Source organism: Petromyzon marinus, chromosome 34 (genome assembly GCF_048934315.1).
Source record: "Petromyzon marinus isolate PM22_M1 ecotype Great Lakes invasive population chromosome 34, UKy_Petmar_22M1.pri1.0, whole genome shotgun sequence".
Lineage (NCBI taxonomy): Eukaryota > Metazoa > Chordata > Hyperoartia > Petromyzontiformes > Petromyzontidae > Petromyzon > Petromyzon marinus.
Genome location: NC_133700.1, coordinates 5,625,647 through 5,650,287, shown reverse-complemented (window position 1 = coordinate 5,650,287; position 24,641 = coordinate 5,625,647). Strand labels below are relative to the sequence as shown.

The window sequence follows — 24,641 nt, the reverse complement described above, 5'->3', positions numbered from 1 at the left end:
TTCTGCTTTAAAATACGGGGACGGAAAGTGCGGTGGGGGGGAGGGGGGTTATCATGAGGACAACACGGTCATAAAATCGTGGTGGGGGTTGGGGGATCCGTTACATGTTTTCTGATCACAACTCTCATAGTTTGCCTATCGGCCTTGAAGTGGGTGATCGTTAACAGCCCCTGCAATGTGTGTATGTTGAACTTCTTTCGCGCCGTACGTAGCCAACCGTGCTAATCTGAAGTGAATACACGGCCTGCAAGACCGAGCCGCGGGGGGGGGCCCTTTGTCTTTGTAATTGCGTGCGTATTGGTGTGTGATGTGGCTGGTGTGGTGATCTGTGTGTGGAGCGGATAGTGTAGCGGTTGGGGCACTGTTCCGATCCAGGTGTCCCAAGTTAGATTCCCGCTCACGGGCCAGCATTGGTGGCGAATATCTGAAACGGTTCTCTGCGTCCCCCTAGGTCAAATCCTCCAGTACCTGGTGCAGTGTAAAACGAACAAAAAAACATCGCTACTGGGGAGACAAAGGTGACCGGGCGTGGTGCTGGCCACCCATACCCTCGTGTGCCATTCCATCCTTCGTAGGTGCTCACAAACTACTTGTTCCAACAGCCTGTAAGGCTATACGGGGGAAAGAGGAGGGGGGGGGGGGGGGCTTTGTCTCTGTTTTGTAATGTACGCTCGAATTTACTGGCATGGCAACAAGCTAGCACGGACGGACGCGTGTGATAACGGAGCCAGAATAACTCTCCTGAAGGTCGTGGAACGATGACATTAGCCGGGTTGACAATCCGACCTTAGAGGAATAAAAATGATAGTCCGATGGTGAAACACGTGGGTGGTGTACAATCGCCGCGTCTCTCGCAAGGTTGCGAGTTCAAATGGTGGTGGAGGGGCGGGGAGTCGATCAACCCAATCGTCCCTCCCCCGCAGGGTCGATAAAATGAGTATCCACTTTTTTGGAGAAATCAGCAGTGGGGGTCCTATGGATAGACTCGGTCCCGCCATAGGAAATGTGGAATTCGCACCACCGGATTACTGCACGGCTGTAAATGAGAAAAGGCACAATAGGCGAAAAATCGCTTGAGCTTGTTTTTGACTTCGACAGAACAGCGCTTGAGAAGCAAAGGGTTGGTGGATCACGTAGAGATTTAAGAAGCTCCCAAAGCCGCTGGGCAGCGGGCAGCCAGGTGTGGCTAAGGCGGGGTGGGGGGGGGTGTGAGTGGTGGCAGTGCAAAGAGAGAGTGGGTTGGTGAACCCGTCGTTGTGGGACCACCGTTACGGTGTTCATCATCTTCTCGTACCCCGGTGCCCTTCCCACACTAAGAACCAAACTCCCTCGATAGACGGTGGCGCGAAAGTCGGGACACCATACGGTTATTGTATGTAGGTATGGACTTCTTTCTCACCGAATGCAACCAGCGGTGCTCATCGGAGGTAAGATTTTTTTTTAAATGTCACTGTTTTATTTAAGTTTAATGTTTTATTACCGTTATTTATATAAAATGTTCCCTTATTTCCAGTGGGGTCGCCTCAAATCCGTTTATTAAAACGTATCAAGAACCCTGTGAATTCGGACAAAACATAGTTGAAGAATGGCAAAATATTACCCGTAAAAATAGAAATATATCCTAAAATTAATTTTCAAAATATTATTTGTATGCGTTTTAATGTCAATGGACGTCTGTTTTGGATTCGTTAACTTTACATAGGTAAATGATTTAAATTCGGAATTGTATTTGCAATATATATACACCCGTCCTTCCCCCTCGTATCCTTGGGTCCCTCAGCCTTAATCTGACCCTGTCTCTACGACGTCTTGAACGCTGATCAATGTTTTAGCTGCACTGCCCTCTGCTGACGACGCTGGAGCCTGCAGAGACCTACAACACCTGTTATGCATGGCCGTCGCCCATCATACCCATCCATGCTCTGTCCAGGGCTACATCTGCTTTGCGTCCGATATTGGACGCGGCCGGCGACATTTCGGGCGATATGGGCAGAGATAGACACACGGATAAAATCTATCTTACAAATTATATATCTGAGCAAACCACAATTCCCACGAAGCTCCTTCCAAGCAAAAAAACACATCTTAATGGATCTCATTTCGTTAAATAAATGACCATCAATCAAACGCGACGTAAGGCCACTTTGTATCAACGTGTCTGTGCGTTGGGGCAAATGCTTGTTCGCGGGCACCCAATTGCCTGTGCGGATCTGTGCGTGTGCATGCGTGTGTGTAATGGACGTGTGGTTGGTGCGTGTGGGCCAAGCGGTAGTGTTGTGGTTGGTGCGTGTGGGGCAAGCGGTCGTGTTGTGGTTGGTGCGTGTGGGGCAAGCGGTCGTGTTGTGGCGGATGCGTGTGGACCAAGCGGTAGTGTTGTGGTTGGTGCGTGTGGGGCATGCGGTAGTGTTGTGGTTGGTGCGTGTGGGGCAAGCGGTAGTGTTGTGGCTGGTGCGTGTGGGGCAAGCGGTAGTGTTGTGGTTGTTGCGTGTGGGCCAAGCGGTAGTGTTGTGGTTGGTGCGTGTGGGGCATGCGGTAGTGTTGTGGTTGGTGCGTGTGGGGCAAGCGGTAGTGTTGTGGCTGGTGCGTGTGGGGCAAGCGGTAGTGTTGTGGTTGTTGCGTGTGGGCCAAGCGGTAGTGTTGTGGTTGGTGCGTGTGGGGCATGCGGTAGTGTTGTGGTTGTTGCGTGTGGGCCAAGCGGTAGTGTTGTGGTTGGTGCGTGTGGACCAAGCGGTAGTGTTGTGGTTGGTGCGTGTGGACCAAGCGGTAGTGTTGTGGTTGGTGCGTGTGGGGCATGCGGTAGTGTTGTGGTTAGTGCGTGTGGGCCAAGCGGTAGTGTTGTGGCTGGCGCGTGTGGGCCAAGCGGTAGTGTTGTGGTTGGTGCGTGTGGGCCAAGCGGTAGTGTTGTGGTTGGTGCATGTGGGGCAAGCGGTAGTGTTGTGGTTGGTGTGTGTGAGGCATGCGGTAGTGTTGTGGTTGTTGCGTGTGGGGCAAGCGGTAGTGTTGTGGCTGGTGCGTGTGGGGCAAGCGGTAGTGTTGTGGTTGGTGCGTGTGGACCAAGCGGTAGTGTTGTGGTTGGTGCGTGTGGGCCAAGCGGTAGTCTTGTGGTTGGTGCGTGTGGGGCAACGACCCCGGCAAGCAGAGTTCGATTCCCGCTCACGGTCAACGCCGTCGGTTGCGAAATACTTTAACCGATCCTAGGGACACCCCTAGGTCGACTCGGCCTAAACTGAGCATCTGGTGCGGTGTCTAAAACGTCGGTATCGGGGAGACAGGCAGTCGCCAGAGGTGTTTCTGGCCACTCCTCCGTCGTGTGCCTTGCCGACCTTAATAGGTGCTCGCAGATATTTGCACCAATAGTCTGCTAATAATTAAACGGGAGTCTGTGTGTAAGCGTCTCTCTAATTCTCGTGTCGCTGTCATTGTCCTATTTAATGTTCTGAAATCTGTTAACCCGTGTATAACACACTTTATAAATATATACGTATCACCATCGTACTACTAAAGTACGCATACATAAATGTTAATATACACTTGCAATATTTGCTGATATACACACACACGAGATGTGTAGACGGGGAGCGGTGGCGCTGTGGTTGGCACGCTGCATTATGAACGACGCCGTCTGAATTCGATTCCCCGCCATAGATGACATAAAACGAACTCGACACAATCGTATAATACACTGGCCTTACCAGAAAAAAGGATAATAGACGACGTTTCGGGCAATGACTCTTAATTCAAATGTCTTCCCCGTTGCCCAGCACGCCGTGACCAGCGTGGTGAAGTATGGCCAAACACTGCCCCCGGCCACCCCGCCTATGACCAACAGCCTATTGACAAAGGGCTGTAAGTTATTTCATTGTCTGTGTATCCATGCGTGTTGATTCACGTGATCCAACGTAGTATATATTACACAGTGCAAAATCTGTACATTTGTATCTATGCATAGGTGTTTACTGTATATATAGTAGTGTGCATTTGTTTTTTTTATATTGAGTACGATTTATATTGCAGTGACATAACCATTACCACGCTGCGTTAATAAATTACGCCAGATTCCATTCGTGTGTTACATATATACGCACATAACAGTCTAAAATAAATGTGCACAATTTCGCATGCTATATTTAGTGTACGTGCAAAAGAACGCACGAAATAGCGTTGTCACTACCTTCTCCGATAGACGGGTCACTAACAAACGAACAAAACTGAAGTGTTAACAACAAACACGTGCAGAGATGCACGTCTGCAAATAGAGCGAGAGACGACTGGAGGGAGGAATAAGCCACGAGGATTGGATAAGGCACGCAGAGTTGGAAGCCTCCAAACTGTTAGGACGCGGGGAAGGGTGTTTGAGCACGATTCTGGGCTAGACGAGACGATGCCAGACGGTCAGGGATGGGTGACGGGACGCCAATGCAACCCGACACGTCCGAGAGGGCGCGACCAGCGGCGGGCAGAGATGGAGCGATGCAGGAATCCGATCGTGTGCGGGTGCCAAGTGGATTCGTAGCCATCGTAGGGTCGTTGAGTATAAGCGGCGGGTTGCGATTAGCCTTCATCCAGCAGTGGATCGATCATTGCCACCGCCGCCGCTGCTGATGATGATCTTCTCCCAGAATATTTAGGACTCGCGATCTTAGCCTCAATAATTCCTGAAGGTCGGTCGGTCGGAACGTCCAGATGATCTTAAGGATAGTAGAATAGCACACACACACACACACGTGTCGTGTTTTATAATTATCCTTGTAATATATATTTGTATATTGTCTCGCCGTAAATATCCGGAGATGAGCGGTATATTGTATTGAATCTGTCCCCATGAACATGTTATTTATGCGTATTCCTAGACTGAGTTACCTGGTACGGAACACATTTTCCAATTGGCCATACAATAAAACCGTGCGTGATTGTATACTGTATACACATTCACAGCGCACAGACGAATGTAAGCCTCTTCCGTACGAACTTGAATGTCACCAGCGTGGTGAAGTATGGTCAAGCATGCGGAGTGGAGATTATGCCTTCGTTCAATAGTCAACTGACAACAGTTATATGTGTACAGTACTTAATGTTTTATCCTAATTGTATAAGATGCACCTAGCTTAAATGCGTATTCGTGGTAGATGTAATTTTAAAAATGCACAAGCGCATACCTTGGCAAAAGCAAAGATACATGTCCCCGATTTAGCGATATTTTATACAAAGACAAAGATCCCCCGAATAGCTGTCGAGACGAGTGCTGTTAGTCGGCGTCACCGAAGGCAAAGCCCTTCGCACAAAGACCAAGGTGGCGTGTGGCCCAGAAGCACGCCCGGCCGCCTTCGTCTCTCCAGTGCTGATGGGTTTTTACACCGCACCCAGATTTATTTATTTTTTAAGACCGAGTTGATCTAGGGGAGGCCCCAGTAACCTGTTCATAATAGTTTTGCCCTACCGATGTTATCCGTCCGGCGGGAATCTTAACTCGGAATGCTCAACTCGGGATGGTGTCGCAATGCCGCCGACTGCCGCGCCACGGCTCTCCCCTAAGAAGACTATAACGAGAGACTCGCGTGCACAACGCGTGCGTGACCACTGCATATGTAGCGAGCAGCGGTCTCGCTACGTTAGCGGTGCGTGTCCAACGCAATTTGAGTGATGGTCCCATCACCCCGCCTCCCCATCACGCATCCCCTCCCCCCCACACGCACACCCCGTTACCCCCATCTTATCCCATCGCACACAATCACCATCGCACCAACAGCAGCCGACATTCGCCACTAAGTGGCGGTCACGTCACCAAAGGCGCCTGTGCCAGGCTAGGTGCACTTTGAGGCCACGTGAAGTGTCGAAGGCTCGTTGGCAGGAGGTCTCGGAACACACCCAGGTACCGTGGGTTGACTGAGATGACTGACATGCCCCCCCCCCCCCACCACATGTGCTTCCTACTGTGCCAAATTTTGAAATGTTTTAGCCGCCTGGTACTCCGTTCGTTGTTGTGAGCGTCGCTCCTCTGCCCTCCGCTGCTGTTGGAATGCGGCTGCCTCCACCTGCCCAGTAGCAGCGTCCTCCACGAGCCTCCTCCCATGAAGGCCGATTTTGACACCACCGCTGGTACCAATCGTCGGCAATTCCACACGGCTGCACATCCTCCTCCTGCTTTGTAACGCATCGGTTCAACTCTTCTCTAGCCCGTGGCGTACCCATTTAGCCGCCTCCGCTATCCGACCAAACAGAAGCAACTCGCTCGCTCGTCATCCGCACACCATTCTCAGTCCCAACAAACACGTCGCCTTTCGTGGCACTCACTCGGGTCGTGGGTTTTTTTCACGCAGTTCAAGCGAAACGTCGTATTTTGACTGCGATTTTGTAAGAGAATTGTTTATTGAACTTACCCGTGAGCTGGAACAATAAAAATGATCGGCGCGCGTTTTATAACGATTGTACACGACCACGTGACAATGTGTTTGTTTTGACTGTCGGGTGGCGGAGGGTTTCACAACAACAATTGGGCCAGGTCTCTGGCCACGCACAAACCAAATGGTGAACATTAATTATACAGATTTTTGTCATACGCTGCTGGATGGAAGGCCTTCCCACGCCGTATCGATCGGGCGGGGGAGATTGTTTGACCATACTTCACCACGCTGGTAAAAATTATGGTTTGGTTATTGAAATAGGAGGGAGCGAAATTAAAATCGGAGCGGTTGCTCCAATTACAAACCAGGCTCTCCGATATCGGAGACAGGATCAGACTCTTATACGTATAATTTGGTGTGTGCATGTAGGTTCACACACTGTTGTACGTGTGAGTATTTACACAGCACACGTTTTCTGTACACACACTACGCGTGTCTAACCGTATGTGTTGCAGGTATGGTTATGGAGCCGAGAAGCGTGTCTGCTTATACCATTGCTTACATGCATGTCCAATGAATTATTGTGAAATATATAAATTGTGTAATGTGTTCGTCTATACATATGTACGCTTGTAAAATATGTAATTAATAAGTGTCCTCTCGCATTAATTTCCGACATGAGACCGCTGGCCCGAAACGTCGCGATAAAATGTATTCTTCTACGATTTATAGGAAGAGAATTCATTTCATCGCCTTTACCGTTGCCTATCATGCACCGGTGAACGCGTGCACACGTGCGTGAACACGTGCGTGAACGCGTGCACACGTGCGTGAACACGTGCGTGAACGCGTGCACACGTGCGTGAACGCGTGCACACGTGCGTGAACGCGTGCACACGTGCGTGAACGCGTGCACACGTGCGTGCGTGTGTTAGTACGTGGAGCGGTGGCGCAGCGGTTAGCGCACTGCGAAGCCGGCAACCCGAGGTTAACAGTCTCGCGCGCGACCAATAATAACAGGTGGCGAATACTTCAACCGGTCCTGGGTCGCCTCCTCGAGGTTGACTGAGCCTTAAAACGATTTATCCGGTGTAATGGATGAACAGCGGCACTGGGGAGACGAAGGCGGCCGGGCGTGTCCTTGGCTACTGGACCCCCCTCGCGTGCCGTGCCGGCCTCCATCGGTAGTAGATGATGGCACGTGCCCCTCCCCCCTCAAACAGTCTCTTAAAAGGTTGTACAGGAGGGGGGTAATCATTATATTTGTGTACGCGGAGCGGCTTATGAATGTGTGGATGCTGTTATAGTTGTACTATTTTAAGATGTTAATGTAAATCGAGGTGTGTGTGTCTCATACGTGCGGGTATATACGTGCTTGTATGTATATAATAATGCGGTGTGTGTGTTGTGTGTGGGGAGCGGTGGGGCAGCGGTTAGCGCTACGAACCCGGTTTCTTTCCCCCGCATCGCCTTCAATGCAAGGTGACGACGAATATTTGAACCGTTCCTGGGGCTTCGACAGTCCTGATGTTTAACCATCAGCACTGGGAAGACAAAGGCGGCCGGGCGCGGTGTTTGGCGACCCACCGCTTCGTGTGCCGTGCCGGCCTTAATAGGCGCTCGCAAACACCACTGGCCCCAGCGGTTGGTTAAGGCTATGCGTGGGAATCTGAGTTTTTCATATTTAGATTACATTTAAATGCGTGGTGCGCTATGAGAGATATACAAGGCTGTGTGTTTGCACGCATGCATATATATGTATTTGTGTCTTTAGGACGTGTAATACACAATCTGGTGTCTTTGTATATATCGGTGTGTGTAATATGTGCGGTCTATGTTGTGTGTGTGTATCTTTATGCCTGTGTATTTAAAAATATAGCGTAAACGTCTGTGTGTGTATACGTATATATATAAGAGCGGTTACATTTGTTTTTTCAATCCCCGGTAACCAGTTTTGAAAACCAGTTTTGATAAACCGGTTACCGCTCGTATACCACGCTCCTTGTGAACTGAGACGCAATGGGAGCTGCCGCCCAATGGTGAGTCGGTGATGAGCTCCCGGATTCGTTTCCCATATCCCGGCACGGCAGTGAAATCCAGCGGTCGAGATCGTGTGGGTTCACCCACACAGCCGATCGATCGTGTGATGGGGTAAATCGTGGGTACATTCCACCTAACTTTTAACAACCATTTGGTGTGTGTGTGTGTGCGCAACGTTCACGTGTGCGTGTTAACTGATGGGTGCGCAGTTTGTGTATACTGTAATGCGAATATTTGTGTGCATATGTACGCATGTATCTCATATGCTTGTGTGGTGTGTCGTGTACACGCCATGTAATGTGGGTAGCGGTTAAAGCGCTGCGCTACGAACCCAGCCAAGATCCGAGTTCGATTCCCGCTCGTGACCAGCAGCAGGTGACGATTATCTAAGCCTGTGCTGGGCCTCCCCTATGTCCACTCGGTCTCCAAATGGGTACCTGGTACGGTGTGTAAATATCAACACTGGAGAGATGAAGACAGCCGGGCGTGGTGCTGGTCACACCCCCGCCCCCCCTCGTCTGCTGCGCTGTCCTTAATAGGTGCTGCTCGCTAACAGCACTTGCCCCAACAGTCTGTTCAAGGCTATACTGGGCATCTTTGTCTTTGCTAGGGAATGCCCATCATCCAGCAGTGGATTGAGCATGGCTGCTGCTGATGACGCGTGCAGTATGTGTGTAAAACTATACTGCATCAGTATATGCGATGCCTGGTACTGCACGTTTATATAATACGTTGATTGTGCGCGCGCGTTCAATCCACGTGCACTGCATTTGCTGTATGTAGGGAGCGGTAGTGTAGTGGTTGGCGCGCTGCACTACGAACACCCCCGGCCACCCCCAGTTCCATTGGGCGCTCAACGCCACCCAACACCACCCAGGTGACGATTACCCGAACCGGTCCTTGGGCTCCCCCGAGGTCGACGCGGCCCCCGTCCGAGTCCCGAATGCGATGTGCAGGCATCGCCACTAAGTCCACGCGATGGAAGCGAGGAAATCCTCATCCCGTTCCCCACGTCCCCCCACGTCTCCCCCGTCTCTCCCGTCTCTGAACCCACGGGAGTGCATCGCAAGCGCGTACACAAGACAGACCCCCCCCCCCCCCGTATATCCTTAACCGGACCTTTGGGGGGTGGGGGGGGGGGCAACGTGGTGTGTTCGCAAGCGCAAACGAAGGGCCTGCCAAGAACCACACCCGGTCGCCTTTGTCTCCCCGGTGTTGATGGGTTTTTTCACACACACCGCAGCAGGACACTCGTTTAAGGGCCGAGTCGACCTAGGGGAGGTGCGAGGACCGGTTCAGAGAATCATCGCCGGGGTTAGTGGCCATGAGCAGGAATCAAACTTTTGTTGCACGGCTTCTTCCCTCGCACTGCTCCACTTGGGAATTCCCTCCTCCCATCGTCTCCTCTCGTCCCCCCCCCCCCCCCCCCAAGCTCTTCCTCGATTCAAGACGCAGCGTTCTACTCATGCCCACTACGACAACTTGGTGCTCCACAGCAGAGGCTTGTGGGTTTATATCGCGTAAAATATAAACGCGTCGTTAAACCTGCCGCCGCCGCCGTAGCCACCCGACCAATTGGTAAGGTTTGCCACGTAAACGGGACATGACAATTGGCTACTGATTCAGCACACCGGTGTGGAGAGTAAACCCGCAACATTTACAATTCGAGTACGACGTTTCGCCGGTAATTACAACCAGCCTCATCATGCGACAGCCAGAGTTGTGTAGAAATTCCTGTTTCGTTCTTAAACTTGGAGCTGTTTGTTGCTGCCCGCTTGGCGTTTTGAGCCCTTTTTTATTTGGACGTGTGCTAAGCCGCCACGATGCAGATATGATATATTTTAAAGTGCCATTTGTGGTTGTTTCTTTGTCCTCCACAGCATTCTCTCGCCCAACGTTCATCGGCCACCTCAGAACGGGAGTTTGTGGCGCTCGTGTCCGGCTGCTACCTAGCGAGTTCTTCCCCTTTTTGAGACGGAGAAACAAGAGGAGACCAAGGGGGGTGGTCGTACGGCACGCAACATCTCATTGAGTTCAACTCCGAGGGAAGGTTCTCATAATGGCCACGCCACCCAGCACAGCGGAGAGCGGAGGGGGGGCTGCCTCGAGCGGAGCGGGGAGGGATCCCTCGGCGCGTGTCCTGCGACCCCCAACCGGTGAGAGTGTGTGTGGTGACATTGATCGAGAATGGAAAGATGTGGAGATGATTGGACTCGCCGATTTGACCGGGTGACCAGTTTGGTGTCAACATCGGCCTCTGTGGAGGAGGCTCGTGAAGGACGCTGCTGCTGGGGAGTTTGAGGCAGTCGCCCTCCAGCAACAGAGGAGGGCAGAGGAGCGACACTCGCAACAACGAGCGGAGAGTTGGCACAGCGGGGGAGCAGAGTTGGTGTATCAGCCAGCCATCTCAGTTCGTGGAACCATGGCACCTGGGTCTGTTCGGTGACCTCCTGTCGGCAGGCTTTCGACAATTCACGAGGATTCACAGTGCACCAAGCATGGCACAAGCGCCGTGGAGACGGCACTGCCACTTAAGCGGCGAACCGCGGTTGTTGATGGCCACCTATCCCGCGCGTGTGTTGTGTGCAGGTGCTTGCAAGCGACACTTGCCCCAACAGTCTGTTATAAACTACACGGGGGTGCCTTTGTGATGGGATGCGTGGGGGTCCAGAGGGAGATGTTATTTATTAGGCAGATGGACGGGCAACCAATCGTGTTTTAGCCGAATAATTGACAGAAGTTGGTCTAGTAGGCAATTGACACGATCTTAACAGCAAGTACAGTAATGGATTTTACAGTACACAAAGGTGTGCTGCGCCGAGACTGCAGCAGGTCACGAGTGCCATCCGTGTGCCAGGTGACCACATTGTGCGTGCAATTGTCCCAGGAGAGAATCGAGTCTTGTTCGTCTCCCGTTGTAACCGTCTCGTTTGCACCTCGTTTTAGTCTCGCATCTCTCTTGCGGTCTTGTTAATTTCATTAAGCACAGGACAGGTTTCGGATATTTTGACACTGGCAAAGGAGGTCCCATGATGTCGCTGCTAACCCCGAGCTCTCATTGTCCTGACGGTGGCATTGTCTTTGTGCTGTTCGCCTTTTGCCATCCTCTGGTCTAACATCGTTTTGAGACTAGGCTCTAAAGAAAGCTGTCTGGTTGTGGACCAATCGGTTTCAAAGACAATGCACATACTGTCAGAGCATGTTTTTTTGTTTGCATGTTCACCACAAGTATAATTGCTTAATGCAGACATGATTCCTTGCAAAAGGTTTCAGTTTGGTGTTTTAACATCTTAACACAGCTGTTTTGTTGCCAGAAAGGGGAAAACCTATTCTTATGTGGGGGGTAACTCTGCTCCTGTGTAGGTTACTCCCCAAATCTCCTTCCAAAACGTCTGGCCAGTGTGTGTTTTGAAAGTAGGCCATATACAGTACTGTGTGTTACCGTCCAGGTGGGTCTCTAGAGCTCCCCCGGGGTGGGAGGACACCCACAGCTATAGCGGTGGCATAGGCCGGCACTTTCAGGGCTGCACCTTTTACCACACGTTGCCCTATTCCACACGCACGCGTTGATAAATCACGCGCGCGCGCCAATGCAAGGCTTATTTTAGCCTTCATAGGTGCTCGCTAACAGCACTTGCCCCAACAGTCTGTCAAGGCTATACGGGGATCTTTGTCTTTGTGTGCGCGCGAGGTGTGGCGGTATGGATTTTTGTGTCGGGGTACTTAAGTCCGGAGATAAAAATACCACAGGTGCCCCCCCCCCCATCATTACACACAGACCCCCCCCCCCCACATCCCCCAATACAAAATAACGACGTCGCGATGCCTGCCACACGGCACGGACGAGGGAAGGATGGGCGTCCTGCTTGTCCATCTACTTGACGAGGAGGAGCGGGGGGGGGGTGAGAATGAGTAGGTCGGGGGTTGCTGGGGTATTGGGGGGGGGGGTGTGCGTGCGCATCCCCACGTGGTTTCCATCGACTCGGGGAACGAGAGGGCGGCTGGGGTTAGTGGATCGGGCAGAGACGGAGCAATGGGGAAGAACAGAAGGCAGTGCAGTATATAGGAGATGTGCATTGTTGCGTTTATATCCATCGAGTCGGGGATGACGGCGCAAGCCCTGGGATGGTTGAACCATGATTCGAAGCCAGGATGTGTGTGTATATATGTGTGTGTGTATATATGTGTGTGTGTATATATATTGTGGGGAGCGGTAGTGTAGCGGTTAGCGCGCTGCGCTATGAACCTGGCGACCCGGGTTCGATTCCCGCTCACGGCCAACACCAGTGACGATTATCTGAACCGGTCCCGGGCCTCCCCTAGGTCGACTCAGCCTCAAATGAGTACCTGGTGCGGTGTGTAAACATCGCCACTAGGGAGACAAAGGCGGTCGGGCGTGGTGTTGGCCACCCACCCCCTCGTGTACCGTTCCGGCCTTCATAGGTGCTCGCTAACAGCACTTGCCCCTACAGTCTGTTAAGGCTATATGGGGGATCTTTGTGTGTGTATATATATTTCTAGTTGTGAACGTATGCTCGACCGAATATTTTTGCCATTTTTTGTTTAGTTCTCGTCCCCTCCCCTAGAATATCGTTGCATTTCTGTCGGTTGCTCAAGCTCGTTTTACACGTAATGAGACATTCTGGCGGATACTGATGAGGAGGTGAAGGAAGGCAAACGAAAACCTTGCGATAGCACGGCAGGGCTAAATCCTGCAAACCAAGCATGGCGATGATTGTCAAATGGGGGGAATGAGGTGACAGGCGATGGAAAGGGTTCGAGTGTGTCTGTGTTTGTCAGTCTTTGTGTGTTGGTGTGTGTGTGTAAAGTGTGTTGGGAGCGGTAGTGCAACGGTTAGCGCGTTGAGCTTATGAACCCAGCGGGCCCAGTTCGATTCCCGCTCACGGCCAACACCGGTGACGAATATCTGAACCGGTCCTGGGCCCCTCAGATCGACTCTGCCTCAAATGAGTACCTGTTGCTGCGGTGTGTAGTAAACATCGCCACTCGGGGAGACAAAAGCGGACGGGAGTGGTGCTGACAACAGCACCCCCTTCGTGTGCCGTTCCCGCTTTCACGGGGGTGCTCCGCTAACAGGACTTGCCCCAGCGGTCTGTGTAGGACACACGCCAGGGAGGATCTTTGTGTCTGTCTCTCTCTCTCTCTCTCCCCTTCTGTGAGATTGGCTTGGACAAATACAACAGAGGGGGGCAGCGGTGCGTGGAATGGGAAGGGAGGGAGCAGAGGAGAGGCCTCGGGGTTCATGAACAACAGAACCCACCCCCCACTCGACTCCCCATACTGCTCAACGCAGCCGTCTCACCTCCTCCATCCTCGCCCAACTGTGTCGCTCTTCTTCATATTGCAGCGTTTCCCCATCTCTTGGTGGGATTTCACTCTGGGTTGGAGTGTGTGTGTGTAGTGTCTCCAGTGGTAATGTAGCGGTTAGCAAGCCGCACTACGAACCCCGCGACCCGAGTTCGATTCCTGCTCCAGCCAACCCAGTGACGATTATCTGAACCGGTTATGGGCCTTCCCTAGGTCGACTCTGCCTCAAATGAGTACCTTGTGCAGTGTGTAGTAAAGTCTTTGCCACCAGGGAGGCAAGGACGTGGTTCTAGCCACCCATCCCCTCATGTGCCGTGCCGGCCTTCATAGGTGCTACTCGCTCACCCCACTTGCCCCCACAGTCCATTAAGGGTATACGGGAGTATTTTGTCTTTGGTGTTTTCGGTAGTTTTTTGGAGATGCGAGATTTTTATTTTACAGTGAACCAACTTTATATATCAATAACTGAAACCTTGTGAACCTGACTCCTCCTCCATTGTGTCCCTACCAGAACGGTAAATCAAGTCGGCGGGTGATGCAATCCAAATGCAGATCTGCATCTCTTGACCAAGCGGGTAAAAAAAAACCCCAAAAACTCCAATTTTTATGTTAAATAAATTTTTGCCATCGCGATCTGCGTAACATTTCTCCCCACGAATATTAAGATTCTGACGCTATCGTGGAACTTGGGTCCCATCGTTCTCCCCGAGGGCTACCTACCTACCACGTGGGATTCCCAAATAGAACCAACCTTTTCCTGTTTATCTTGTTCAGATGTTTTTTTGGGGTTTGATCTCGTAAATATATAAATGTGTCTGTTTAAACCCGCCGCCACCCGACACAGCCAATTAGTAAGGCTTGTCACGTAAACAAAACGTACCAATTCGTTACGAGTACAGCACACCGCTGTGTTGGAGAGTAAAACCCACATTTTACAAATGAGAGAATGACGTTTTGCTGGTAATTACAACCAGCTTTATCAGGCAACAGCCAGAGTTGTGGAGAAATTCTGTTTCGGTCTTTATATTTACACGCTATAACCCAATCACCTTGTTATTTGCCTTTGCACTTCCCCAATGCTTCATTTTGACGTCTCTAATCAATTCTGTGTTTTTTGTATCCTTTGATTTTTGTTCTTATTTTTCCGAATAGTTTTTTACAGTAAATCTGCGAACCGTATTTTTGAGTCCTTTTGTTGGACGTTTTCATCTCTCTCGAGCTCGCTCCTCTTCAACAAATCCTTTGTGGTCCTCCGATCATTATGCACTTTTGATTGTTCACCTTTTCTCTCCACTTTATAGGCTGGTTAGCGTGCTACAATTTGTAGACTGATGTCCCCGTTGACATTGTACGAGACACCACGTGTGTGAAAACCAGCCCAATATTTTTCCTGAACTGAATCCATGCTGCTGAAATGATGCACTCCCAGAGAGCCCATGAGGCCAAGGACATGCGAGACGACACTCATGATTATCTTGTTGGGAAAAGTAATGGTTTATTTTAGATGCCTAAAAAAGGCTTGTAGTGCCAGACGAAGGCACAGTTCCATGAATGTTCTGATGATTCTAATGGATATCCAAGACGAGGCTGAGATGAAGGCTAAAGATATGTTTAAGCAGTTTAGGGGTTTAATATTGCCTGTTTGGAGAGCCAGACTAAGAATACCTTGTTTTTAAGTGGGAGTCTGTCTAAAGCTCCGTTACAATTGTGATCTCTGGGTGAAAGGCGCTATCGAAGTGTCAATTATGATTATTACTGTTACTTCAGTGTTAGGGGTCAAAGGCTCGGGGGTCTGCCTGACACCTTTTTAAGATCCTTAGAGCTAATGCTGTTAATGTCTGACCATTTAGTGAGCCAGTCTAAGGTACGCTGAACAAACAGAAAAACCTCGTCGGTAACACTCGTGGCTTAAAATATATAGAATTGGTGACGTTTCAAGCAAAGGCAGTGTTATTGACGAATACTTTGGTGTTTTTAAGGCATATTTTAATATTATTATGGTTCACTGTTAATGTCCCCCGGCTCACGGAGTCGGACCGCAGCAGTTGCATGAGTCAGATTCTCGGTGCACGGCGTAAATGCTTCAGTAAAACAGGTGATTTACCCTTTTGAAGGGCTTCTATCATAAGTGCACGTGCACGCACACAATGGACCTTCATCCGTTGCAACTAATAAATTGCGCTTGCATTGTCTAATATTTTAAAGCGCGCGTGTGTGTTAAGCCACTGAATCGATTGCAATTAACACAGATGCCTAATGATGGTGAGATAATTAATTGGGAGCACCGCATCTCCTTAATTTCTTTTTCAAAATGTTCATCATTAATACTTTACGTGCCGGGTAATAATATAAACATAAGCCTTCGCCATTAGTCTTTGTGCAAAAAAATAATAAACGAAACGAGAGTAATTAAATGCATGAATGGGTTTTGGCGTGAAGTGTTCGTGCTGTGTGGGATGTTTGTAGAGTCGAGGTGTATGGGGTGGCGGAGGTGTGTGGAGAATGGGGTGGTTTTAAAACCCCTGCTTGTGTGTAATAATATTTGTGGGGAGTGGTAAGTTTAGCGGGTTGGCACGTGAGGCTACAAACCCGGTGACCCGAATTCGATTTCCGCTCGCTGCCCAACACAAGTGGACAATGATGAAATTATCTGAACGGGTCCTGGGCCTCCACTAGGTCGACTCGCCCTCAAATGAGTATCTGGTGCGGTGTGTGCACATTGCCACAAGGGAGACCAAAGGCGGCCGGGTGTGGTGCTGGCCACCCATCCCCCGTCGTGTGCCGTGCCGGCCTTCATTGGTGTGCTACTCGCTAACAGTAAGTTAAAGGCTAAACGGAGGCTCTTTGTTTTTGAGTTTGTGTGGTGCGAGTTTCTCAGCTCGTGGTGTGTGTGTGGTCGTGTGTGGTGTGAAATATTTGTAAAGCGTGCGTGTGTGTGTGTTAGCGATGTTGCGTTTTTGCATGTCCTAGGTGCGCACAATAACGGCTGTGGATATTTCTCGCAGATTACAACGACTGGTGCGAAGTTGCCCACGGCTGCACTCGCAAGCTGGGTATGAAGCTGTGTGGTGAGTCTCTAACGTCCCTCTCCCTCCTTTCCTGTCGCAAGTCTCCGTGTCATTTTTGTTTGCCAGTCCTCTGCCTGCTGGATCCACTGCGTGCCAGCCTACGTGAACGCCTAACCCGGCCTCTCCTCCCCCCCCCCGTTGCACGACTACCACGATCGCCGCTTGTTGCAGAAGTCTACGCTTCCAAGCCGGTGCAGGGCGCCCTCCCTGGCTGATACCCCAGGCGGTATCGACCGTCAAATGCGGCGCCTCTCTCCCCCTTGCGATGTCGTTTGAAAAGAGGGGGGAGGCCGTTGTTTGCCGGGCTTCGTGGTGAAAAATTTGAAAGCATTTTTTGAAAAAATGTTCTCTGTTGGGGAAAAACTCTCCCAACGGCAACGTCGCCCCATCCTGTGAAGCTGCTGCCGACTGTGTCTGTGAAACACGGCAGCATTGTGATCAGCCTTGCAACTACCAAACGTACTGGATTAGTATTACTATTACCTGCAAGTCTGTGTGTGTGTGTATTATTGTGCCTGCATGACTGGCAGGCTGTGTAGGTGTCTGTTCTTTATTCTTCCAGTCTAAGGCTGTCTCTTCTTAGCGCTCTGTCCACGTCTCTTCTTCACTGTCATGCCAAGTCTCCGAAATTCTGCCAAGTTAAAATCTCACCCGGGTGCTACGGTGTCACACTTTCACTACACCTCCTAAACTCTCTTTCCCCCCCCTCCCAAATGAAGTTTCAAACTCCTCTCGGCAGACAGCCCTAGACACGGACCTGGGTGTGTAGCTACAAGATAAGAGCCGTGTGTGCTCCTTTGAAAGGGTGAGTCTTGCTATTTTGGTGATTTCGAAAAGTTTTTTGGTTTGGCCATGTCTGTTTGTTGTAGTACGGAGTTAGACTGATGGCCTTAATCTAAGTTGTTTTGTGGTTGTTGTTTGACTTGCATCCCACTGGGATTTTTGCACACAGCGTTGGTGTACGGTGCTTTTTCAGGAATATTTTGCTGGTTTTTTCCTGGATTTTCTGTTTGCACAGTCACATAGTCACTTTAAGATGTTTTTCATGTTCGTGTTTTTGTTTTTTGTTTGTTGTGGTTGCACCCGATTCAAGAGCCGAATGGCTCACAGGGCTAAACCAAATAAATAAAAACTGAAACTTTAATTTTACCTTTTGGAGACTCCTCTCTCTCTCTCTCTCATAGCAGTACAGCTGGGACTATGCAGAGGCAGATCCAGAAACTTCCCAAGTTGGCTGAGGGTCCTGAAATGTTAGCTTTTGAAAAAGGGCCTGGCATTGATGAACAAAAACACATCTGGTAAATATAATATACCAGTTTACAATCCTGGAGGCCTCCAAATATCAATAATATACCTGGTCAGATATTTGTTTGACGCCATCGTTATGAAGAGACATGATGATGATGATGCTCTGTTCCATTCCGGTGCAGTTCCAACTTTTTCACCAGCGGTGCAGCTGTTGAGTGTGCAGGCAGTGCAAATGCATCGGCACCCATGGGCCGAAGGGGCCCCGGTGCTCTGCTAAAGAGGTGGGGGGGGAATCTTACAACCCCCCCCCCCCTAATTATAGTATTTGGAGCAGGGCCCATACCAATCGCGCTACGCCGCCTCCATTCCCCACTCCACCTGTGTGGCCCTGACTTTGTCCTTAACCCAATGTGTACGGGTCCCTTGACCTCGCCCTTAAGTAGTGAGGACTAACAAATGATTGCTGGTGGGAACCAAACATATAAATTCTGCTTGGAGGGGGGGTACAAATATTCCGGGCGGTGCGAACCGATCTTCATTTCATCACCGGCTCGGTGTCACTGACACGGCCATTACGAGGCCCCCAGAGCCACGCGGCCAACTCGCGGCGTTTAATCTTTCGAGAGGCGGAAAACGCAGAAGCACTTTGCGGCGGACTCCCAATTTATCGCTGCGACTTTGCTGTAATCATCGCCGGGAGAAATGTAAATTGTCACCGTAAATGCCGGGAGCCCCCTTTTTTTTAAACTGTAAAAGCCGCCCCTGAGTAATGGAGAACACCGGTTCACTTGTGGCTCGTTGAAGGCAGAGTCGTCGTATTTATCACTGTGCGCGGCTCGTTCACGAAAAGGAAATGTTTTATGTACATAATTGTTAGTGCAGGCATCCAACGCCACCGGCGGCCACAAGAAAAACTGCGCTTTATCGACTGCTTGATGATGGAATTGGCATTGCGATACCGCGATCTATTGCACACCTGAACTCGGAACGACTTTTTCCCTCCTTCAGGCTGCACTCCATCGTAAAGGCTTGACCATCGAGCATAGTGTCCTGACCAAACCCGGTCTTGTTGCTGAACAGTCGGAACGGTATGTCTAACTTGCATTGGGGGTGGGTGCATGGTACAGATAAAGATGCCAATGTAATGTAACCTCGAGTAGTTCTCATTGAGGTTATCTTCCAGGACCATTCTCTGGCTGCTGCTCACTTCTTGAATGGAAAATGTCTTGATCTTATGACATGGTGCTGACGGCACAATTGAAATAAAAAAATATATATAAATTCTGTGTTGTGTAATCATATATGTGAACACATTATACGCTGCTGTGTTGGCAGTGATACAACAAAGCATAATTGAACGAAACGATTCCCAACGTGTTCATCAATGACACTTGGCCTTAAAAGGAAAAGTGTATAATAGGCGACGTTTCGGGAAATGACCCGTCTTCATGTCGCATGTAAGTTCTACTCCGTATATAATGCCAAACCGATATTTGCTATGAAGAAAGGTTGCCTCTAATTTATTTTTCCTGTTTTTGAAGGGCCACGGTGTGATTGATGAATGCGTCGATGTTTTGTTGACAAATTGTGAGTAATTTGACGTTTTTAAAGGCACACTATGTATTGTGACCATCTTTTGCTTAATCAACGTTGCTTTTTGTATGAGAAAAAATGTATTGTGTTAAAATGACCATCACCTTTTAAAAGGGTAATTGGCCTGTCCGTGTTAAGTGAAAGTGAACCGATTACGAGCCGAGAGGAATAATAACGTCTGGGGTTAGAAGGAGCGCGATATACAAGGTGCTTAAAAAAAAAGTTGGCACTTTTGAGAATTTGCAACAATACCACAATAAGTGTACCTCCCAGACTCTTGGGACCACCTGGGGAAGATTTCAGGCATGTGACAATGATGGCGAACAAGTGGAGACTCTTTGACTTTTAAAGCTATCAACATACATTTGTTATCGTGTTACAGTGTAGTATCCGTTCTTTTTCCACTTTAAAAACGATATTCCCATTTTAAGTGTTACATTTTTTTAAGCAACCTATGTTTAGCTCGGAAAGCCTTGAATAAGGTCCCACTAGAGCTAGAATGTGCAATCGATTCACGATTATCGGTTGGTATCATAGGCATTGACCAGGTCAAAGCAGATGTGTCAATCTTGTTGGAATTCCCTACACCTCTGCTGTAGCAGACGGACAGAGAATATGACTTCTGTGCAGGACCGCCCTGCTCTGAAACCACATTGGAGCTCTGCAAGCCTCTTGGCGTGCCTGGTAAGGCAATGTTGAATAATCCTTGACAGGACTTTTCCCGTCACACCTGAGGAGGAGAGGGAGATGCACCTGGAGTTGTCACAGTCTGTGCGGTCCCCCTTCTCAAATAGGGAGGCCACCAGGGCATCCTTCCAATCCTGCGGAAATCCTCCTGTGGCCCAGACAGTTGCGATGATGTCATGTAGGACAGTCTGCACACAGACGCCACCCTCCCTTAGCATTTGGGGAGTCTCTCTGCCCGGTGCTTTTCCTGATCTCGGACTCCGGATCGCCGCTCGTAATTCCTCCAAAGATGGCACCCTCGGTCATCCACTCAGAAGGGGTGGCTACGTCTGCCAATATTTGAGGCTCGCAGGGGCTGAGCTGAAGTGACTGCTCCACTCCACCCAGCGCTGCCCCCTCTCCTCCCCTCTCATCGCCTCCTTCTCTCATCGCCTCCTTCTCCTCCCTCTCCTCCCCTCTCATCGCCTCCTTCTCCTCCCCTCTCATCGCCTCCTTCTCCCCTCCTCTCCTTCCTCCGCTCGCCGGGTTCGTCCTCGTCGTGTTTGTGTTTTGTATTTCGCTGTAAGCACCGCACACGCCGCACGTCTGTCTTTGCTTAAGCCGTTACGTTGAGGCGTGTAATGACCAGTCCAGCCGACCATGTAATGATGTTACGGGGGGCTGCCTCTGTGTGTGTGTGCGTGCTTGCGTGCGCGTGTGTGCATCTCCATGTGTGTGAACGGGTCTGTGTGTGTATCTGTGTGCACGTGTGTGTGTGTGTGCATTGTTTCTGGGTGTACATTTGCGTGCGTCTGCATGTGTGTCAGTGTGCGTGCATCTGCTTGTCTTTTGTGTGCATGTAGTGGGTAGCGGTTAGCGCTCTGCGCTACGAACCCAGCGACCCGAGTTCGAATCCTGCCGAGGGTCAACACCAGTGACAATTTATCTGAACCGGTCTTGGGCCTCCCCTAGGTCGGCTCGGCCTTAAATGAATGCCTGGTGCGGTGCGTAAAAAAACATCGCCACTAGGGAGACAAAGGCGGCCGGGCGTGGTGCTGGCCACCCACCCCCTCGTGTGCCGTTCTGGTCTTCGTAGGTGCTCGCCAACAGCACTTGCCCCAAAAGTCTGTAAAGGCTACACGGTGGGTCTTTGTCTTTTTTTTGTACTCGCGTGGTGTCGTGTGCGGTTGTGTGTAGTGTCCGTCGTGGTGTGTGCGTGCCCGTCATGTTAACGTGATCGTGCGTTGCGTGTGTGCGGCATACGGCGGGGCGTTCGTGTGTGGTTGTGTGCGAGTGTCTTCACGTGGTGGGGTGTGACGGGGAGTGACTGACGGAACGAGCTCTAATTACAAACAGGCCGTGTTGCCGCCGACCTGAAAGCATTAGTCCCCTCCACTGCCCGATTAGTGCGCCTAATATGCTCGCCGTGACGGATACATATCGGGCTGCGGGCCGTTGCAAAGTGAGCTGCCTTTGACGCGAGGCCGTGTGAATATAAAATATAAAATCACCAAACTCTCCCCCCCCCCACTTTCCTTTTTAAAGCGTCCTACATATGACCACATCTTAATGTCTACTATTCGCAGACGGATCGCTGGAGAGACGCGCGTGTCTTTTTTTTTTAGGTCGTGATGAAAAACGATGAAAATAATTTAAACATATACACGGGGCGTCGGCCTTAATCTTTCCACTGCTGGATGAAGACTTCCCCAAGCTGTGTGATATCTCTCGGGGCCTTGTTGTCGTGCCGCGCGCGATCGGTCTATCTTCTACACGCAAGTTGATGTTAATCGCTCTCGGATATTATTTCTTGTTTATATTGAGGGCAAATGTTTTTAGATCTTTTTTATTTTATTTTTTACAAACTTGCAAAGAGACGTGTATTTTGCCCGTGGCGCTAAACGCCAAGTGACCTAAAAAAAAAAGAGTCGCCTGTCAAGGCAATAATCCCGCCGTTATTTTAGATTTTTACCGTCGCTCTGTTTTACGAAAATGGCAACATTATTAGCGGCGGTCTTGTCACGAGCGGCTACGCGAATCGATTTTTCTATCGGCCACACGACCATCTGCAGCAGATGCGTTTCCGTCAATGTATTTGGTCTTTCTCGCGTTAAACTCCCGTTGACTGGAGGAGAGAGCAAGGCTGTTGAATTATACGATAAACATTGGAGCCAAGGGGTAAGGCCTGAGGCCAATCGTGGATGTGAGGAGGCATTGCTTCGCTTGTGTTTCAACAGTGGCAGTGGTGGTGGTTGTGGGGGGGAGGGCAGGTATCAGACGTGCAACAGTTCTGAGACCTGTCAGAAGGGGAAAGGAAGCAATGGCATGGTGGTGATGTGGGATCCATGCTCTTTGGTTCTTTCGGTAAAGTCACGTAGGTATACAATAAATTAAATCACGACGTTTCGATTGCAACGCAAGCAATCGAAACGTCGTCATTTAATTGATTTTCTACCTACGTGACTTCACCGAAAGAGCCCAAAGTATGCATCCCTGCAGTCAAACTTTTTTTTTTGCCATGCAGTTGGCGCCGATGACGGCAGCCTCGGCCGGTTGGTGCGCCCGGGTTTGTCTTGTTTTGCTTGATCACCCGTGCTGGTGAGAGAGGCCTGCTGTTCAGCACACCCGTGCTGGTGAGAGAGGCCTGCTGTTCAGCACACCTGTGCTGGTGAGAGGGGCCTGCTGTTCAGCACAGCTGTGCTGGTGAGAGGGGCCTCCTGTTCAGCACACCAGTGCTGGTGAGAGAGGCCTGCTGTTCAGCACACCAGTGCTGGAGAGAGGGGCCTGCTGTTCAGCACACCAGTGCTGGAGAGAGGGGCCTGCTGTTCATCACACCTGTGCTGGTGAGAGGGGCCTGCTGTTCAGCACACCCGTGCTGGTGAGAAGATGGCGCCGATGGGTAGCCTCAGCCGGTCGGTGCGCCCTGTTTTGTCTTGTTTTGTCTATTAATTCAGTGTTTTGCCAAGATTTTCGGAGTTCCCTAACAAGAGACGAACTTTGAAACATCAGGGAAACAACTCCTGTGGATTTATTTCTCACTTCTGCTTCCAGCGGCAGAATTAGTGGGCATTCTAGTCAAAACCGCGCTAGGCTTTGCTCAAGCAGCGAAACGCCGCCCAAGGGGTAAACGGTCGGGGGCTCTAGCACGGCTACGCAGACGCGGGATCCGAACAGTGCTTCCGAGATTTTTCCTCTAACATACGTTCACTGTGCAACAAAATGGACGAACTTCAGCTACTGATGGTGAAAAACAGATTTTCTTTCATCTTCTGTTTTGTGCTAAACTGTAAACCTTTCTACTCGCCTCGCGAGTTCGCGTCGCTCATTTTGGTTGGAGTTTACTTGCCGCCGGGTCCTCGGGTTAAAGAGGCCCAACGCATGCTAGCCGACCAGATTATGAGTGTGGAGCGAGCAAATCCAGATTCGCTGGTTATCGTACTTGGCGACTTTAACAAAGGTAATCTCAGCCACGAACTCCCCAAATACATACAATTAATTAAATGCCCTACCAGAGAAGGGAACACTCTGGATCACTGCTACACTACAGTCAGTAGAGCCTACCACACTGTCCCCCGAGCAGCACTGGGACACTGACCATGCCATGGTCCACCTGATTCCTGCATACAGGCAGAAACTAAAGCTCTGTAAACCTGTGAGGACATCTAAAGAGTGGACCAGTGAGGCTGTGGAGGATTTGCGGGCGTGCTTGGACTGTACTGACTGGGATATGTTCACGACTGCTACCAATAGTCTGGATGAACTCACAGAGGCTGTGACGTCCTACATCAGCTTCTGTGAGGACTGCTGTATTCCAACACGTACCAGGGTGAACTTCAACAACAACAACAAGCCCTGGTTCTCAGCAAAGCTCAGAAGGTTGAGGTTGGAGAAGGAGGAAGCGTTTAGGAGTGGGGATAGAGACAGATTCAAGGAGTTGAAGAGCAGGTTTAGCAAGGCAGTGAGAGAGGCTAAGCGACTGTACTCAAAGAGACTAAAACACCAGTTCTCTGCTAACGACTCTGCTTCTGTCTGGAGAGGGCTCAGGCAGATAACCAAATACAAGCCCAGAGCCCCCCACACCACTAACGACTCCCGCCTGGCCAACGACCTGAACGAGTTCTACTGCAGATTTGAAAGACAATTGGACTGTCCTGAACTACCCCTTCCCACCCAAGAGGCCCCCATCCCCCACCCCGACTACAGAGACGACTCTCTCCTTTCAGAAGGGAGAAGTTAATAGACTTTTCCAGAGGCAGAACCCACACAAAGCAGCTGGGCCGGACTCCGTCTCTCCAGCCACCCTCAAGCACTGCGCTGACCAGCTGTCTCCGGTGTTCACCAACATCTTTAACACCTC

The 24,641-nt window shown here is 50.4% G+C and overlaps 1 protein-coding gene across 5 annotated transcripts in view; it reads left to right on the top strand.

Annotated features, from left to right (window-relative positions):
• GAD1 (glutamate decarboxylase 1) overlaps window positions 1-24,641 on the top strand; it is a 67,190-nt gene that overhangs the window by 14,294 nt on the left and 28,255 nt on the right. For 3 of the 5 annotated variants that reach the window (XM_076071649.1, XM_032965483.2, XM_032965481.2), the window contains exons 2-3: window positions 10,262-10,537; window positions 16,715-16,777. In XM_076071649.1, the coding sequence (XP_075927764.1) occupies window positions 10,441-10,537; window positions 16,715-16,777 (160 nt within the window). In that variant the 5' untranslated portion in view covers window positions 10,262-10,440. Of the gene's footprint in view, window positions 1-1,280; window positions 1,428-9,847; window positions 9,960-10,261; window positions 10,538-16,714; window positions 16,778-24,641 lie in introns of those variants that run through there. The other 2 variants (XM_032965482.2, XM_032965485.2) reach the window with 2 other exon arrangements.